The sequence below is a fragment of the Puma concolor genome, chromosome B1 (assembly GCF_028749965.1).
Source record: "Puma concolor isolate L17-30 chromosome B1, mPumCon1.1.hap2, whole genome shotgun sequence".
NCBI lineage: Eukaryota > Metazoa > Chordata > Mammalia > Carnivora > Felidae > Puma > Puma concolor.
In genome coordinates this window covers 28,636,412-28,654,808 of record NC_141670.1, presented here as the reverse complement: position 1 = coordinate 28,654,808, position 18,397 = coordinate 28,636,412, and the positions used below count along the sequence as shown (strand labels likewise).

The 18,397-nt window shown below is 39.4% G+C and overlaps 1 protein-coding gene across 4 annotated transcripts in view; it reads left to right on the top strand.

Annotated features, from left to right (window-relative positions):
* The first annotated feature begins 897 nt into the window (after positions 1–897).
* GTF2E2 (general transcription factor IIE subunit 2) overlaps positions 898–18,397 on the top strand; it is an 81,578-nt gene continuing 64,078 nt past the window's right edge. For 2 of the 4 annotated variants that reach the window (XM_086703365.1, XM_025932908.2), the window contains exons 1-2: positions 902–1,143; positions 9,770–9,939. In XM_086703365.1, the coding sequence (XP_086559491.1) occupies positions 9,774–9,939 (166 nt within the window). In that variant the 5' untranslated portion in view covers positions 902–1,143; positions 9,770–9,773. Of the gene's footprint in view, positions 1,144–1,447; positions 1,649–9,769; positions 9,940–18,397 lie in introns of those variants that run through there. The other 2 variants (XM_086703367.1, XM_086703366.1) reach the window with 2 other exon arrangements.

Genomic DNA, 18,397 nt, shown 5'->3' with positions numbered 1-18,397 from the left:
TGAATAAAAATTTATGTATTATCTCATTTAATCTTCACAACAGTCCAATGCAAGTACCTCATTATGGTAGTACAATTATTATTCCCATTTCTCAGGTGAGAAAACTGAGGCACAGGTTAAGTATTTGACTAACCAGTACTAAGTAATTAAACACTAAATACAGAATAGTTGAGTACTGGCAAACACTAAATACAGAATAGTTGAGTACTGGCTTTGATGCCGCTTTAGGTTATAAGAGTGGAATGACAGCCACAGGAACTTCGACACACTCTAATACATAGTAAGAGTGAAAGGCCACAGAAATTTGACACACTCTAATACAATGATGGCTGTGGGTAACGTCAATTATCTTTTTCGTGGCTTTATTACTACCTCTTTGCTTCTGAATTCGAAATCCTTTTCTAGGGGTTTTCATAGGCGTGGATTTTAGAAGCCAGGCTCCACGTCCGTATTTGCCTTTGCTAGCTAACTGTGCTGTGTTGAGCAAGTCATTTAGCTTCACTGGGCCTGTAGTTTCCTCACTTGTAAGACAGCTGGAACTGGTGACTTAGGTGCTGGTGACTAGCATTCGATAAAAAGTACAAAACACCTGGTAGATACTCAATAACTTGAAAGATCGCATTGCCACTTGGGTTAAACAGATTCCAGAGCACGCTGGAGGAGGATCTGGTAGCTTTAAACTTCTGCAAAGGAAAGATTTTCTTCTTTTAGCAATGGCTACTCTCAAGCCACTTGTCTCATTCTCCGCCCCGCCCCCTAACCCCTAGTTGTTTTAGAAATCCAGGACGCCCCAGACGGCTGATTGCCCGCCCGCGGTACCCCGGTCGGCGCACGTGATGACGCATGCGCGTTCTCGGTGGCGGGGGCGCCGCGGTGCCTGCCGGGACTGAGCTCCTAGTAGCCTGATCAGGAAGTGGCGGGCGGAGTCCGGGGCCGAGTCGCGCCGCCTTAGCTGCAGCCGCCGCTGCCGCTGCCGCCAGTGCCGAGACCCCGGCCTGGCGGGGCTGCGCTGGGAGTGCGTACGGGCAGGCGGGGGCGCTGACGAGAAGCAGGAAGCGGTGGCCACGCGGGCGTGGGCGGCTGGTCGAGGTGGAGGCGCTGGGAGGCGGCGGCCGGTCGCGTGGGGTGGCCCTCCTCGCTCAGGTAGGGGCTGCAGCCGCTGGGTGAGGGGAGCGGAGCCCCGGCCTGTTGTTCCTCAGGACCGCCTCCTCCCGAGCGGGGAGCCTAGTCTTCCATCTCTCCGGAGGCTGGGGGCCGCGGTTCTCTGCGCGAAACACTAAACACAGTAACAACTTCTTGGGGGCATTGTCTTTTAGGCCGGAGGTCCATTGAGCAAACTTTTGGGTTGGAAAGAGAGGATACTGGCAGTCGAAGAGCTGATTGTGTCTCTTCTTAGCCTCCGACTTTACATTAACAGTAGCCGAGCGAAACGTGTGTGGAGTTTGGGGAACCACGGTGTCCAGCTAAAGGCTGTGATTTAGATGCATCTTCACGATTTTTTTTTTTAAGCTGCCTGTTGGAGACTTGGTTTGTAATGATTCCTAAACTTCAGTTATTACAGTTGTTGTCTGCAAAGTCTAAAGACCTGTTCCAAATCAAAACGCTACGATACCTTTTCGTCCGACCCTACATTCCTGTCATTTAAGAGGTAGGCAGTCTCATTTCATACCTTGCTGACTGTTCTTAGCAGTATTCTTAGGTGCCAGGGGCCGCTCTGGGGCTTACGCAGGGAAAGAAGGAAAAGTAGAAAGGTTGACGAAAAATCGAACGATACCGTGGAAAGAACGTGTGATTTCGAGCCAGAAGGTTCTGATTTAAGTTTTGGCTTCTCAGTGACCATCCATGGAGGAACACTTGATCCCCGAGTTGTGCTGATGATTTTTGTTGTTTTAGGGAAAATGGGCATGGTGATGTATCCTATCTACTACCCAAGTCAGTGTATGTAAAACAGGACAAATTGTTTGAGTAGTCTGAAAAAAAGGAAAAGTTAGGTGGAGCATGCGATGGTGAGAAAGAGGACATTAAGTCTTTTGCTCTAGGTGCCATTGAATGGTACCCGTGTCACACAGGTCGCCTTTGTTTTAGAGGCCTTTACCAGCATTTCAGGTCTGGAGTAGGACGCATTTGATTTAGTAGGCAGGGTATTCATGTCCTGGCCTAGGTACTTACAGCTGTGTGACCTTAACTGTACCTCTTCACTTCAGATTTCACAGATTAAAATAAGGAGTAAGACTAACAGGTTTCGTCTCAAAGAGTTGTGAGGCTCAAATGCTGTAAAGATTTAGGGTTTTTGTGAACTGTAAGGCTTTTATTTAAGTGTGTTGAAATCATGATTAAAAGCCTGGTTTAATTACCTGTCTTTACAAGGTGAAATAAACATCTACACATATTTTCTGTTTTAGGCTTGTTGCCCCCACTTTATCACTTGCGATTTCTCCTTTTTTCTCTCACACTTTCCCTCCCACCCCAGGACTGTCTCCCACCTTCCTCACCCTGGTATAATCATTTTTTTTTTCAGATCCAACCCAGAATAGTAACACTGAAATAACACATACTTGTATTGCTTTATTAAAAAAAAAATGCTTTTCATGTCTCATTTTAAAGTTGGGCTAGATGTAGACAGTATTGGTAAGTGTCTTCATTTTGCCTATGATAAAATTGGATTTAGGTCTAGTGGATTGCCTAGGGTCATGTTGCAGTTTAGAGAGGAGTACTGAGAGAAGTCAGGTCCTTGGATTCCATTGCCTGTGACTCTCACTCAAATAAAGTTTACTCTGATTATTTCTTATCAGTGCTTATTACATTTTTAACTTTTACCACTCTGAGTCACATTTTATCCATTGCTTTTTAAGTGAGGTGCTCAATCCTTTCATGTTCTTCAACTTAAGCTGCGTGAAGGCAAGGGTTTATCTTCCAGAACCCTTCAAAGCTTGGGAGTTATGCAAACACAAGACAAGTACACAAAGATTGAGGTCACAAACACAAGACATTTAATAAAGGCCTGTGAAACCTGTAACGAGGCTAGAGCAATTTAAAGGTGTTTTTGTGTTCGTTATTCATTTAACAAATATTTATTGAGCTACTCTGTGCATGAAGGCTTTCAAAATTAAGATACAATCTTTTTCCTCCCAGACCTTCCTTCCCTACTTGTGAAGAATGCAGAAATCATTTACGTGGTCAGTTTGTGTGCTTCCTAGACTCCATGGTGTTCTAGGAGAGTTCAAACAAGAGAGGAACTTTTTTTCTTTACAGAGGTATAATTGACACACAATGTTACATTAGCTTCGAATATACAGGATGGTGATTTGTACAACTCTGTGCCTTATGCTGTGCTCACCAGAAGTGTAGCTACCATCTGTCACCATACAGTGCTGTTATAGTACCATTGACTCTATTCCCTGTGCTAAACTTTTCATCCTGGTGATTTAATCTTTCCTTAACTGGAGGCCTCGATAGCCTACTCCCTTTCACCCATTTTGCCCATTTTCATATCCCCCATCAATCCCTCCTTTGGCAACCATCAGTTTATCCTGTGCTTATGGGTCTGAAGAGAGGAACTTTTTAAAATTTCAATTCCAGTGTAGTTAACGTACAATGTTACATTAGTTTCAGGTGTACAATATAATGATTCACCAGTTCCATATATTACTCCATGCTCATCAACATAAGTGTACCTTTGGGGCACCTGGGTGGCTCAGGTGGTTGAGCATACGGCTCTTGGTTTGGCTCAGGTCATGATCTCACAGTTTGGGGGTTTTGAGCCTCTCATGGAGCTCTGTGCTGATGGCACTCAAAGCCTGCTTGGGATTCTCTCCCTCTCTGCCCCTCCCCTGCTCTCGCTTGCACGGTCTCTCAAAATAAAGAAACAAACAAAAAAAAGATAAGTATACTGTTAATTCCCTTCTCTATTTTCCCCATCCCCTGCCCACCTCCCCCCTGGTAACCATCAATTTGTTCTCTATAGTTAAGACTCTTTTTTGGGTTGTCTTTTTTTTTTTTTTTCCCCTTTGTTTTGTTTCTTAAATTTCACACATGAGTGAAATCATATGGTATTTGTCTTTCTTTGGCTGGCTTGTTTTACTTAGCATTATACTCTCTAGATCCATCTGGGTTGTTGCAAATGGCAAGATTTCATTATTTTTTATGGCTGAATAATATTCCATTGTGTACATATGTGTGTGTGTGTGTATATATATATATATATATTATGTGTACCTCATCTTCTTTATCCATTCATCTACTAATGGACACTTGGGCTGGTTCCATAATTTGACTATTGTAAATAATGCTGCAATAAACATAGGGATGATATATCTTTTCAAATTAGACTTTTCCTATTCTTTGGGTAAGTACTGAGTAGTGCAGTTACTGGATTGTAAAATAAGAGAAGAACATTTTATTTTTTATTTATTTAGAAAAAATTTTTTGGACAGATTGAGATTTTTATTTTTTAATTCTTTTTATTATTATTTTTTTAATATTTATTTTTGAGAGAGGGTGAGCACGAGCTGGGGAGGGGCAGAGAGAATGGGTGACAGAGGATCTGAAGAAGGCTTTGCGGTGATAGCAGAGAGCCCCATGCTAGGCTCGAATTTAGGAGCCATGAGATCATGATCTGAGCCAGAGTTGGCCACTTAGCCGACTGAGCCACCCAGGTGCCCCTAAAAATTTTTTTTTTAAGTTTATTTATTTATTTTGAGAGACAGACCAAGAGTAGGGGAAGGGCAGGGAGAGAGGGACTCCCAAACAGGCTCCACAGAGCCCGACTTGAGGCTCAAACCCATGAATGGTGAGATCATGACCTGAGCTGAAACCCAAGAGTGGGCTGCTTAGCTGACTGAGCCACCCAGGTGCCTGAAGAGAGGAACATTTTAAAATACTTGTGGGGCACCTGGGTGGTTCAGTTAGTTAAGCGGCTCACTCTTGGTTTCAGCTCAGTCATGATCTCAAGGTTTGTGGGTTTGAGTCCTGTGTCGGGCTCTGTGCTGACAGCTGGAGCCTGCTTCCAGTTCTGTGTCTCCCTCTCTCTCCCCTGCTCATGCTGTCTCTCAAAAATAAACATCAAAAAAACCCAAAAACTTGTTGAATGATCTGTGGCTTCCCTGGCTGTACTAAAGTTGCTTAGGACTCTGAAGTTTTAGAACTGGGGAAAAAAACAAAAGAAGAGATCTAGTGCCACCTCCCTCTAAATCAGGAATTTTCTGTAGATATTTCTAACGAATTGTAATCAGGCCTTCTTATGACACAATGACATAGAGTTCACCAGGTCTTTTTTAATTTAATTTTTTAAATTTATTTTTTATTAGTATTATTTTTTTAATGTTTATATGAGAGCTAGTGTGGGGTGTGGAAAAGAGAGAGGGAGACAGAGAATCCCAAGCAGGCTCTGTGCTATCACCACAGAGCCTGATGTGGGGATTGAACTCATGAACTGTGAGATCATGATTTTAGCTGAAATCAAGTCAGATGCTTAATCAACTGAGCCACTTAGTGCCCCTTTTTTTAATTAAAAAAACAAATTTTTGGTTTGTTTTGTTTTTTGAAAGAGTGAGAGGGAGCAGAGGAGTGGGGCAGAGGGGGCGGGGAGGGGGGGAGAGAAAAAGAGAGAGAAAGAATTTTAAGCAGGTTCCACGGTCAGCACGGGGCCTGACTCAGGTTGATCCCACAACTCTGGGATCATGACCTAAGCCGAAATCAAGAGTCCGATGTTCAACCCATTGAGCCACCCAGGCGCCCCAAGAATTCACCAGTTTTAAAAGACATCTTTTCATTTATAAGTAATTCTGATGATTTTTCCCCCAATGAACCTGTATCTGCTTCCTAACTTCTGCCGAGTAGTCTGATGTTTCTGGAGCAGTGTTGTCCAATAGAAATACAATGAGAGCTGCAAACATGAGCCACACATGTAGTTTAAAAATTTGTTTTTAAAACATGTTTATTTAGTTAGGGAGAGAGTGTGCCTATGTGTGCAGGGGAGGGGCAGAGAGAGAGGGAGAGAATCCCAAGCAGACTCCACGTGGTCAGTGCAAAGCTGGATGCAAGCTTGAACTCACCAACATCACAACTTGAGCCGAAACCAAGTGTTGGACACTTAACCAGCTGAGCCACCCAGGTGGCCTGTAAAATGTTTTAATTAAAAAAAATCAGTTTTAATTTGCTTTATTGAAGTATAATTGACATACAATGTTATATTAGTTTTAGGTATACAGCATTTTTTTTTAAGTTTTTATTTTGTTTTATTATTTGAGAGAGAACACAAGTGGGAAAGGGGAAGACATAGATTCTCTGTCCCAAGCAGGCTCCGTGTTGCCAGCACAGAGCCTGATGTGGGGGGCTCAAACCCGTGAAAACCGTGAGATCATGACCTGAGGCGAAATCAAGAGTCGGACGATTGAACCACCTGGGCACCCCTAGGTGTACAACATGCTGATTCAACAGTTACATACATTACTAAATGCTCTCTGTGATAGGTACAGCCACCGTTTGTCACCATGGAACATTATTGCATTATTATTGAGTATATTCCCTAATGCTGTACTTTTCATCTCCGCAACATATTTATTTTATAACTGGAAGTTTGAAAAAAAAATAACTGGAAGTTTATACTTTTTATTTATTTTTAAGTTTATACTTTTTAATACCCTTTACCTATTTTGCCCATCCCCCCACCAACCTCTCCTCTGGCAACCACCAGCTTGTTCTCTGTATTTAAGAGTCTGTCTGTTCATTTGTTTTTTAGATGACATGTGTAAATGAAATCATATAGTATTTACCTCTCTGCTTATTTTGTTTAGTATAATACCCTCTAGGTCCACCCTTGTCTCAGAGGGCAAGATCTCATTCTTTTTGTGGCTCCTAGTCCATTGTGTGAGTATGTGTGTGTACACACACATATGTGTATGTATACATATATGTATGTGTATACATATATGTACGTGTATACATATGTGTATACACATACGTATGTGTATACATATATATGTGTCTACACATTACACACGCCACATTTATTTTCTTTGTCCATTTATCTGTTAATACAGTTGGGTTGCTTCCATATCTTGGCAATTGTAAAGAATGCTGCCATAAACAGGGCTGCATTTATCTCTCTGATAGTGCTTTTGTTTTCTTTGGGTAAATACCAGGGAAATTATTGGATCATATAGTATATCTATTTTTAATTTTTTGGAACCTCTATACTGTTTTCCACAGTGGCTGTACCAGTTTGCATTCCCATTGGTAGTGCATGAGGGTTGCTTTTTCTCCACATCCTTGTCTGCACATGTTATTTCTTTTTTATAACAGCCATTCTGACTGGTGTGAGGAGATATCTTATTGTGGTTTTGATTTGCATTTCCTTGATGATTAGTAATATTAAGTATCTCTTCATGTGTCTGTTGGCCATTTGTATGTCATCTTTGAAAAATGTCTATTCAGGGGGCGCCTGGGTGGCGCAGTCGGTTAAGCGTCCGACTTCAGCCAGGTCACGATCTCGCGGTCCGTGAGTTCGAGCCCCACGTCGGGCTCTGGGCTGATGGCTCAGAGCCTGGAGCCTGTTTCCGATTCTGTGTCTCCCTCTCTCTCTGCACCTCCCCCGTTCATGCTCTGTCTCTCTCTGTCCCAAAAATAAATAAACGTTGAAAAAAAAAAAAAGTTAAAAAAAAAAAAAAGAAAAATGTCTATTCAGGTCCTCTACGCATTTTTAATTGAATTGTTTGTGGGGGTTTTTTTTGGGTGTGTGTGTGTGTGTGTGATATAACTTCTTTATTTTGGATATTAACCCCTTATCAGATATATCATTTGCAATTATCTTCTCCCATTCAGCAGGTTATCTTTTTGTTTTGTTGATGGTTTCCTTTGCTGTGCACAAGCTTTTTGTTTTGATGAAGTCCCAATAGTTTATTTTGGCTTTTGTTTCCCTTGCCTGAGGCGACACATCTAGAAAAGTGTTGCTAAGGCCAGTGTCCAGCACATTACTGTCTGTATTTTTCTTTTAGGAGTTTTAAGGTTTCAGGTCTCACATTTGGTCTTTAATCCATTTTAGTTTATTTTTGTGTATGGTGTAAGAAAGTGGTTCAGTTTCTTTTTTGCCTGTAGGTGTCTAGTTTTCCCAGCACCATTTGTTGAAGATTCTTTTTCCCATTGTATGTTCTTGCTTCCTTTGTCATGAATTCATTGACCAGTAAGGGTCGGTTTATTTTTGGCCTCTCTCTTCTGTTCTGTTGATCTATGTATCTCTTTTTGGGTCAGCACCATACTGTTTGATTACTGTAGCTTTGTAGTATATCCTGATACCTGGGATCATGATACCTCCAGTTTTTTGTGCTTCTTTTTCAAGATTCTTTTGGCTATTCAGGGTTTTTTGTGGTTTCATACAAATTTTAGGATTATCTTATTCTAGTTTTGTGAAAAATGCTATTGGTATTTTGTTTGGGATTGCATTGAATCTGAAAATTGCTTTGGGTAGTAAGGACATTTTAATGATGTTCTTCTAATCCATGAGCATGGAATATCTATTTGTTTCACCTTTAGTTTCTTTCATCAGTGTCCTTTAGTTTTCAGAGTGTATGTAGGTCTTTGATCTCCTTGGTTAAATTTATTCCTGAGTATTTAATTCTTTTTGGTGCAATTGTAAATGGGATTGTTTTCTTAATTTCTCTTTCTCCTACTTTGTTATTAGTGTATAGGAACAGAACAGAACAGATTTCTGTACATTAATTTTGTATCCTGCAACTATACTGAATTCACTTACTAATTTTTTGGTGGAGTCTTTAGGGTTTTCTGTATATAGTATCATGTCTTCTGGAAATAATGACAGTTTCACATTTTCATTACAAGTTTGGATGCTTTTTATTTTTCTTGTCTGTTTGCTGTATCTAGAACTTCCACTGCTGTATTGAATAAAACTGGTGAGAGTGGACATCCTTGTCTTATTCCTGATCTTGGAGAAAAAGCTCTCACTTTTTTTTTTACCATGGAGTATGATGTGAGCTTTGAGTTTTTCATTTTGATCTTTATTATGTTATGTTGAGATATGTTCCCTCTAAACCCACTTCTTTGAGAGTTTTTATCCTGAACAGATTTTGTATTTTGTCAAATGCTTTTTCTGCATTTATTGAGATGATCATATAGTTGGGGGAAATTAGTTTTAATATTTTTTTAACCTAGGATATCTAAAATATTATCACATCAACATGTGATAAAATATCTCCTCATGAGGTGTCTCGGCTTAGTAGGCTAAGTGTCCAACTCTTGATATCAGCTCAGGTCCTGATCTCACGGTTCATGAGATGGAGCCCTGTGTCAGGCTCTGTGCTGTCAGAGCAGATTCTCTCTCTCCCTATCTCTATGCCCTTCCCCTGCGTGCTCTCTCTCTCTCTCTCTCTCAAAAAATGAACTTAAAAAAAAAATCTCATCAGTAGTTTTAAAAGTTCTTTTGTGCTAAATCTTTTAGATCTAGTGTGTACGTTTCAACTCTAGCCCCATTTCATGTGTTCCATAGGCACATGTGACCAGTGGGTATCATATGGGACAGTGCAGTTCCTAGAGCTTTAGAGACTAATTCTATTTCTCTTTATTAGTGCCTAGCACAGTGCCTGGCACTAACTGAAGATTGTTAAGTGAATCACTAAGTGAATTAAAACAAGTGCTGGAGAACTTATAATAAAAGGTAATTTTGTTTGGAAGTAATTCTTCTTGGGACCTATGGATTTGGCCTATAGGTTTGAGTGATTAGAATCTGTATTGAAGATATTTACTTTTATATTTGCAGAAATATGGATCCAAGCCTGTTGAGAGAACGAGAGCTGTTCAAAAAACGAGCTCTTTCCACTCCTGTAGTAGAAAAACGTTCAGTATCTTCTGAGTCATCATCATCATCATCAAAGAAGAAGAAAGCAAAGCTAGAACATGGAGGATCATCAGGCTCTAAACAAAATTCTGGTCAGTAAAAAATTGACTGTTTAGGACTGTTTTTATTTTTCAGGAAACCATTTATTTAATCATGGCAAGTTCATTTTTTATAAAGTTTTTTGTTTTTGTTTTTTTTTTTTTTTTTGAGGGAGTGTGTGCATGCACTTGCTTGCTGGGAACAATGGGGGGGGGAGAGAGAGAGAGAGAGAGAGGGAAAGAGAAAGGAAAGAAAGAAAGAAAGAAAGAATGAGAGAGAATCCCAAGCATGAACCATGAGATCATGACCTGGGTCGAAATCAAGAGTTGGACACTTAACTGACTGAGCCACTCAGGCACCCCAACAAGTTCATTTTTTAGTTCAACATTATACAGTGATAAGAGAGTATATTGCTTTTAAGATATTAATCATCTTGTGTTGTAGTTAGAATTTAGGTTATTATCTTTTCAGAGAATAACTTTGTTGAAGTTTATATACCATATAGTTCACTCATTTTAAATGTACAATTCAAATATTTTTAGTAAATTTAGAGAATTGTGCAACTATTGATATAATTCAATTTTAGAACATTTCCATCACCCCGAAAAGATGCTTTGTGCCCATTCTCTTCTTGTTCCCACCCTAGCCCCAGGTAACCAATAGCTTTCTTTCTCTATATATTTGCTTTTTCTGGATGTTTCACATAAATGGAATTGTACAATAAGTGGCCTGTAGTGGGTGGCTTCTTCTACTTAGCATTTATTGAGATGATCATGTTCTTTTTGTTTATGCTGTTAACATGGCATATTATATTTATTGATTTTTCAGATAAAATCAGCCTTGCATTCTTGGAATAAATCCTTCTTGGTTGGTGTATAATCTTTTTTATTTGTTGCGGCATTCAATTTGCTGATATTTTGTCCAGGATTCATCTATCTGTAGCATGTATCAGTACTTCATTCTGTTTTATTGCTGAAGAGTAATCCACTGTATGGGTATACTACGGTTTGTTTATCCATTCATGAGTTAATGGACATTTGGAGTATTTCCATTTATTGGCTATTATGAATAGTTCTGCTATGAACGTTGATGTACAAGCTTTTGTGTGGACTTGTTTTTGGTTTCGTTTTTTTCTCTTGGATAGAGGACCTAAGAACAGAACTTCTGAGTCATGTGGTAATTTTATGCTTTAACTTTTTAAGAAGTTACTAAAATGGCTGTACCATTTTCCATTCTTAACCATCAATGCGTGAGGGTTCTATTTTTTTTATTCTTGTTAAAACTTATTTCTTGTCTTTTTTATTATAGCCATTCTAGTGGTTGTAAAATGGTATCATTGTGGTTTTAATATGCAGTTCCCTAATGACTAATGATGTTGAGCGTCATTTCATTTGCTTTTTGGCCTCTTCATGGGTCATCTTGGGACAAATGTCTATTCATATTTTTTTGCCCATTTTTCATTGTTTTCTTCCTATTGATTTGTAAGAGTTCCTTATAGATTCTGAGTACAGTTTCTTGATCCAGTATCACTTGCATTCTTGGTGTCATATGTAGGAAATCTTTGCCTAACCCAAGGTCATGAAAATTTACTCTTATGTTTTCTTGTAAGAGTTTTATAGTTTTAGCTCTTATATTTAGGTCTGTGATATGTTTGAGTTGATTTTTTGTGTATGGTTTAACATAAGGGTCTAACTTCATCTTTTTGTGTGTGGTTATTCAGTTGTCCCCACGCCATTTCTTGAAAAGACTGTCTTTTCCCACTGATTTGCATTGGCCTGCTTGTTGATTATCAGTTGACTATGAATGAATTTATTTCTAGAATCTGTTTGGTTCCATTGATTCTATGTCTATCCTTAATTCCATACTCTCTTGATTGCTGTAGCATCAGAATAGGGAAAGTGGAAGTCTTCACTTTTGTTTTTCTTTTTCCAAGATCGTTTTGTTTTTTTCCTGGATTCTTTGCATTCAAATAAAATTTAAGAATACCTTGTCCATTCCTATCTGTAAAAGAGCCAGTTGTGATTTTTATAGGGATTGTATTGAATCTGTAAGTCAATTTGGGGAGAATTGGTATCTTAACAATATTAAGTCTTCCAGTCAATGAACATGGATATCTTTTCATCAGTATAGGTTTTTTATGTCTTCTGGCTATGTTTTGTAGGTTTTTTTTTTTTTTTTTATGTTTATTTTTGAGAGAGAGACAGAGTGCAAGTGGGGGAGGAGCAGAGAGAGAGAGAGAGAGACACACACACAGAATCCTAAGCAGGCTCCAGCCTCTGGACTGTCAGCACAGATCCTAATGCGGGCCTCAAACTCACGAACTGTGAGATCATGACCTAAGCCAAAGTCAGATACTTAACCGACTGAGCCACCGAGGCGCCCCTGTAGCTTTTAATGTATAAGTCTTACATGTATTTTGTTAAATTTATTCCTAAGTATTTTATTCTTTTTGATATTACTGTGAGTGAAATTGTTAATTTGATTTTTTAGATTGTTCATTCCTAGTAAATAGAAGTACAGTAGATTTTTGCACTTTGATCTTCTGCAACCTTGCTGAACTTGTTCATTATTTATAGTTTTTTTGTGTGAATTCCATAGGTTTTTTTACTTGAAAGATTATGTCATCTGTAAATAAGGACAGATTTATTTGTCCTTTCCAATGTGAATGCCTTTTCTTCCTTCTTTCCTCTTTTTCTCTCTCCGCCCCTCCGTCGTTTCTCTCCCCCTCCCTCCTTTCCTCTCACCCCCTCTGAGCTGGCTAATAGGATGTTGAATACAGGTAGTGAGAGTGAACAGCTTTGCCTTGTTCCTGATCTTAGGGGAAATGCATTCAATCTTCCATCATTATGTATGATCTTAGCTGCCTGGATTTTGTAGATGCCCATTATCAGGTTGAAGTTTCCCTCTACTTCTAGCTTGTTGAGAGTTTTTTTTAAAATTTTATTATTATTATTTTTTAAGTTTGTTTATTTGAGAGACAGAGATAGCATGAATGGGGGAGGGGCAGAGAGAGAATCCCAGACAGACTGCACACTGTCAGCCCAGAGCCTGATGCAGGGCTCGATCTCATGAACCGTGAGATCATGACCTGAGCTGAAACCAAGAGTTGGACGCTCAACTGACTGAGCCACCCAGGTGCCCCAGTTTGTTGAGAGTTTTTGATCTTAAATGAGTTTTGGATGTTATCAAGTGCTTTTTCTACATCTGCTAAGAAGATCATGCTTTTCTTTATTAATATTACATTAATTGGTTTTCAGATGTTAAACCAACCTGGCATTCTTAGAAAAAATCCTACTGTTGGTAGGAATGCAAACTGGTACAGCCACTCTGGAAAGCAGTGTGGGGGTTCCTCAAAAAATTAAAAATAGAGTTACCCTACAACCCAACAATAGTACTACTAGGAATTGTCCAGAGGATACAGGAGTGCTGATTATAGGGACTCATGTACCCCAATATTATAGCAGTGCTGCCAACAATAGCCAAATTATGGAAAGAGCACAAATGTCTGTCAACTGATGAATGGATAAAGAAGATGTGGCGTATATACACAACAGAATACTACTTGGCAAAGAAAAAGAATAAAATCTTGCCATTTGCAACAATGTGGATAGAACTGGAGGGTATTATACTAAGTGAAGTAAGTCAGTCAGAGAAGACAGATAATCATGTTTTCACTCATGTGGAATTTGAGAAACTTAAAACCATGGGGGAAGGGAAGGCGGAAAATAGTTACAAACAGAAGGAGGCAAACCATAAGAGTCTTTGATTTATTTATTTTTTTTTAAATTTTTTTTTTTCAACGTTTATTTATTTTTGGGACAGAGAGAGACAGAGCATGAACGGGGGAGGGGCAGAGAGGGAGACACAGAATCGGAAACAGGCTCCAGGCTCTGAGCCATCAGCCCAGAGCCTGATGCGGGGCTCGAACCCACGGACCGCGAGATCGTGACCTGGCTGAAGTCGGACGCTTAACCGACTGCGCCACCCAGGCGCCCCAGCCATAAGAGTCTTTTAAATACAGAGAACAAGTTGAAGGCTGATGGGGGACGGGGGAGGGGAAAATGGGTGGAGGGCATTGAGGAGGGCACTTGTTGGGATGAGCACTGGGTATTGCATGTAAGCAGTGAATCATGGGAATCTACTCCCGAAGCCAAGAGTACCCTGTATACACTGTATGTTAGTTAACTTGACTATATATATGTGTGTGTGTGTGTGTGTGTGTATATATATATATATATATATATATATATATATATATATATATATGTATGTATGTGTGTGTGTGTGTGTGTATATAAATCCTATTGGTCATGATGTATATAATCTTTTTTATTTGTTGTGGAATTCAGATAGCTAATATTTTGTACTGGAGTTTTATGTTTATATTCATGAGGGTATAGTCTGTAGTTTTCTTGGATGCCTGTGAGGGTATTTGTGGCCTCATAAAATGATTGGTGAAGTGTTCTCTTTTCCACTGTTTCTGGAAGAGTTTGTGAAGGTTTGATATAATTTTCCCTTTAAATGTTGGATAGAATTCACTAGCAAAGGCATTTGGGCCTGAGCTTTCCTTTGTGAGAAGCTCTCATAGAAATTCTTCTTGTAGATCTATTCAGATTATCTGTTACCTTCTTGAGTTAATTTTGGTGCCTTGCATCTTTTTAGGAGTTTGTCCATTTCATTATCTACATTGTCTAAAATTTTTCAAAAGTATTTCCTTGCAAGCCTTTGACTTTTGTAAGGTCATTAGTGATATCCCTCCTCTCTTTTGTTTTTTTTTTTTTTTTTCTTAGAGTGTGAGAGTGGGGTAGGGAGGATGGGGGGGCGGGGGGGGGGGGTGGGGAGCGGGGGGAGAGAGGGAGAGAGTGAGAGTCAGTCCCCAGCAGCTCCACACTGAGCGAGGAGCCCAAAGCAGGGCTTGATCCCAGGACCCTGGGATCATGACCCCAGCTGGAATCAAGAGTTAGCTCCTCAACCAACCGAGCTACCCAGGCAGCCTTTCCCTCTTTCATTTCTGATTTTAGGAATTTATGTTTTATTTTGTTGATCTTTTCAAAAAAATCAACTTTTGATTTAATTGATTTTTCTCTTGTGTTTTTCTGTTTTTTATTTTAGTTCTATTTCACCATTTTTTTTTTCTGCTTATTTGGGGTTTAGTTTAGTCTTAGACTGTTACCTTTTAAACAAGGTCAGTCCAGCTTAATTCACAACTAATTATTTACCTACTTATAAAATGTAGTAAGTAATCTTTATGGATGTCATTTTGTTAGATGTTTTTCAAGCTGTTTTACTAACTGATGTTAAAGCAGAGGTAATCTTTTTATCGAGCAGGGCTGTTATTAGAACATACATGAAGTTTATGTCTCATTCCAATGAAATGTACATTGAATTAATTCACAGTACACTGTTTTATTAAACATTAGCATGGGCGCCTGGGTACTTCAGTCGACACTTGATTTTGGCGCAGGTCATGATTTCACAGTTCATGGGATTGAGCGCTGAACCTACTTGGAATTCCCTCTCCCTCTCCCTCTCCCTCTCCCTCTCCCTCTCCCTCTCCCTCTCCCTCTCCCTCCCCCTCCCCCTCCCCCTCCCCCTCCCCCCTCCCCCTCCCCCTCCCCATCCCCCTCCCCCTCCCCCTCCCCTCCCCTCCCCTCCCCCCTCCCCCCTCTCCCCCTCTCCCCCTCTCTCCCCCTCCCCTGATTGCATTCATGTGCTCTCTGTCAAATAAACTTAAAAATAAACATTAGCACAGACCCACTCATAGACCTAGTCTCTTTGATCTGCTTAAGAATGACTTTGCTCCTGCTAAATAACAAAAATTCATGTAAATTTGAAGATCTAATTGGCTTTATTACATGATTTATGATTCAGGTAGCATCCTGTTGAGCAAGGCATTCCGAGGAGTTGTATCAAATGGACAGTTCTTATAGAAGGAAGGTGGAGGCAAGAAAGTTATTAGCAAAAGAAAAGGATTGTTTTAGGCCAGGCTGCTTTCTAGGGAGGAAAAGCTAGGAGTCTAATGCAGATAACCTCATATTCCTTTGGTGGAGAGGGTCCATGTTGGCATACTTATTGGTGTTAATGGAAAAATTCCTGACTGATGATTTAAGACTACATTTCTGAGGGAGTTTGAAACTGCAGTTAGATTATGTATTAAGCACAAGGTTTGGAACTTGGTCACAGTGACATAATTTTGGGCTTTTGGGTTTTTGTTGTTTTCTTTTTCTTTTTTCTTTTTTTTTTTTTTTTTTTTTTAGCCAAAATCTCAGTGGCTTAAAAACAACAAAGGTTTGTTTCTCTTTCATACCACGTGTTTAACATGTGTTGGCAGGGGTCTTACCTCCTTACAGTCACTCAAGAACCCAGGCTGGTAGAGTAGCTGATATTTCCAGTGTTACTGATTTCAGTGCCAGAGGGAGAAAGAACTCTGGAAGATCTTGCTTGGCAGTTAAAATCCTCTGGCCTGGAGGTGAGACATCACTTTCTCTCACAGCTCATTGTCTAGAGCTAGTCACAGGGCTGTACCAGCCATAGGGTGTTTCAAGTGCTCAGAGGAGAGCAGGAAGTACGGAGTGTACACAGTGAAGACTGTCATACCACCCTAGTTGGGGTCACTATGAGTGGATTGCTTGATTAGGTGCTTACAAGGTTTCCTGGCTTAACTTCTTTATTGTCCACTCTCTGTACAGAAGTCAGTGATTTTTCTAATCGTCTGATAACATCAGTCTCTGTTTAAGGCTGATCATCATTGCTTTTCAGGTGAAGGTTATCTTTTCCTGCCATCTCCATGCCTTACCTGATCTAGTCTCCCGTTACCTTTCATACCCATAATCATTGTTTTCCTTGTACTCTCTCTTAGTGATATTGGCCTGTATGTAGCTCTTTTAACATGCTTTACTCTCTTGCCTCTTGACCTTTACCCATATTGTATCCTCTTTGTGGAATATTCTTTCTTAGCTCCTTCCCTCTTCTGAGCAAATCCTATTCCTCTTTTAGGTTGCAGGTTAAAAGTCCTATTATCTCTACTTTCCTATTTGAATTTGGTGCTTAGCCTTTGATTCCCATAGCACTCACTGTTTCTGACAAAGCTATTGTGTGTCATTGCAATTGCATGATTGTTTGCCATTGTAACCTAATCTTTCACACAGAGAAACACTCAATACATGTTTGTCAAATACATGTTTGTTGAATGGCTAAATAAATTACAGCATAAGGTGGGGAAAAGTTAAGTGTCTGTTATCAAGAAATTTAGTAATTAAAGGATCTTTATGCTTTCCATCCATGTTAAGGACTCCAGAGTTTACTATTTATGAAAATGTGATTTTAACAGTGCTCAGAATAGCTACTTCCCTAAGTATTGAGTATACCAGGTTTCACAAGTCCTTTGAAAGTTGGTTACATTATTTGTGTGTATTTCTAATGTTAGAAAAAAAAATTTTGTATAAAAGGGATTTCAAACCAAGAGGGCTCTCTAAATGAGAAGATATATATTTTTTCACTTCATATATCAGATATTTTCTATTTTGCCTTAATTTTCAGTAGCTTTTTAATCTAGGTTGATGTGTCATATGTAAAGGCTATTATTTCCATTTTGTTGGTGGTGGTGTTACGTTGAGTAATGCTATTACAAATATCTTTGTATCTTGAGCTTGTTTCTTTTGAACTAATTTCTCAGGGTAGATTTCTAGGAGTGATATTTCTGGTTAAGGGCAGTTGTAGTGGTTAAGAGCATGCTTAGGTTTGTTCATGGGTGGTAGCAAAGGATTAGGGTTATAAAATATAATATCTTTACAGCCCTTGTAATTCCAAGAAATAAAACTGAAGTATTTCTTTTTTTTTTTTTTTTTAATATTTATTGAGAGACAGAGTGTGAGCGAGGGAGAGGCAGAGAGAGAGGGAGACACAGAATCTGAAGCAGGCTCCAGGCTCTGAGCTGTCAGCACAGAGCCCGACGTTGGGGCTCGAACTCACGAACTGTGAGATCATGACCTGAGCTGAAGTCGGACACTTAACCGAGTGAGGCACCCAGACACCCAGAAACTGAAGTATTTCTTAATAGGTGTTACATGGTCATTTTTGTCTTTTTTTTTTTTTTTTTTTTGGCAGTCTTTTCCTACATAGGTATCTTTAGACCTTGAGAATAATAAATATGAGCAACAAAAGAAAAAGCTCAAGAAATACAATTTAAGGGTGTACTAGAAAGTTTTAGTTTGAAAACAGCCTGATCCTTCTTATACCATGTATTTATTATTAAACAGTAAGTCAGTTTTATGAAAATTTTATGCATGTATACTTGTGACCTTTCTATTTTCAGACTTTTTTCCTCTCTAATCTTTACATAAAACTGGTCTTTAAAAAGTGTATTAGTTGTCTTCTGTAAACTAGCAAATACTGCTTTTTAATAAGTAGAGACTTTATGTGTAAGTGGAATCATTTTACTTTGGATTTAGGTAAGCATTTTAAATAGCATTTTTATTACCAAAACACACAGAGGGTAGTTATTGTTTTGGT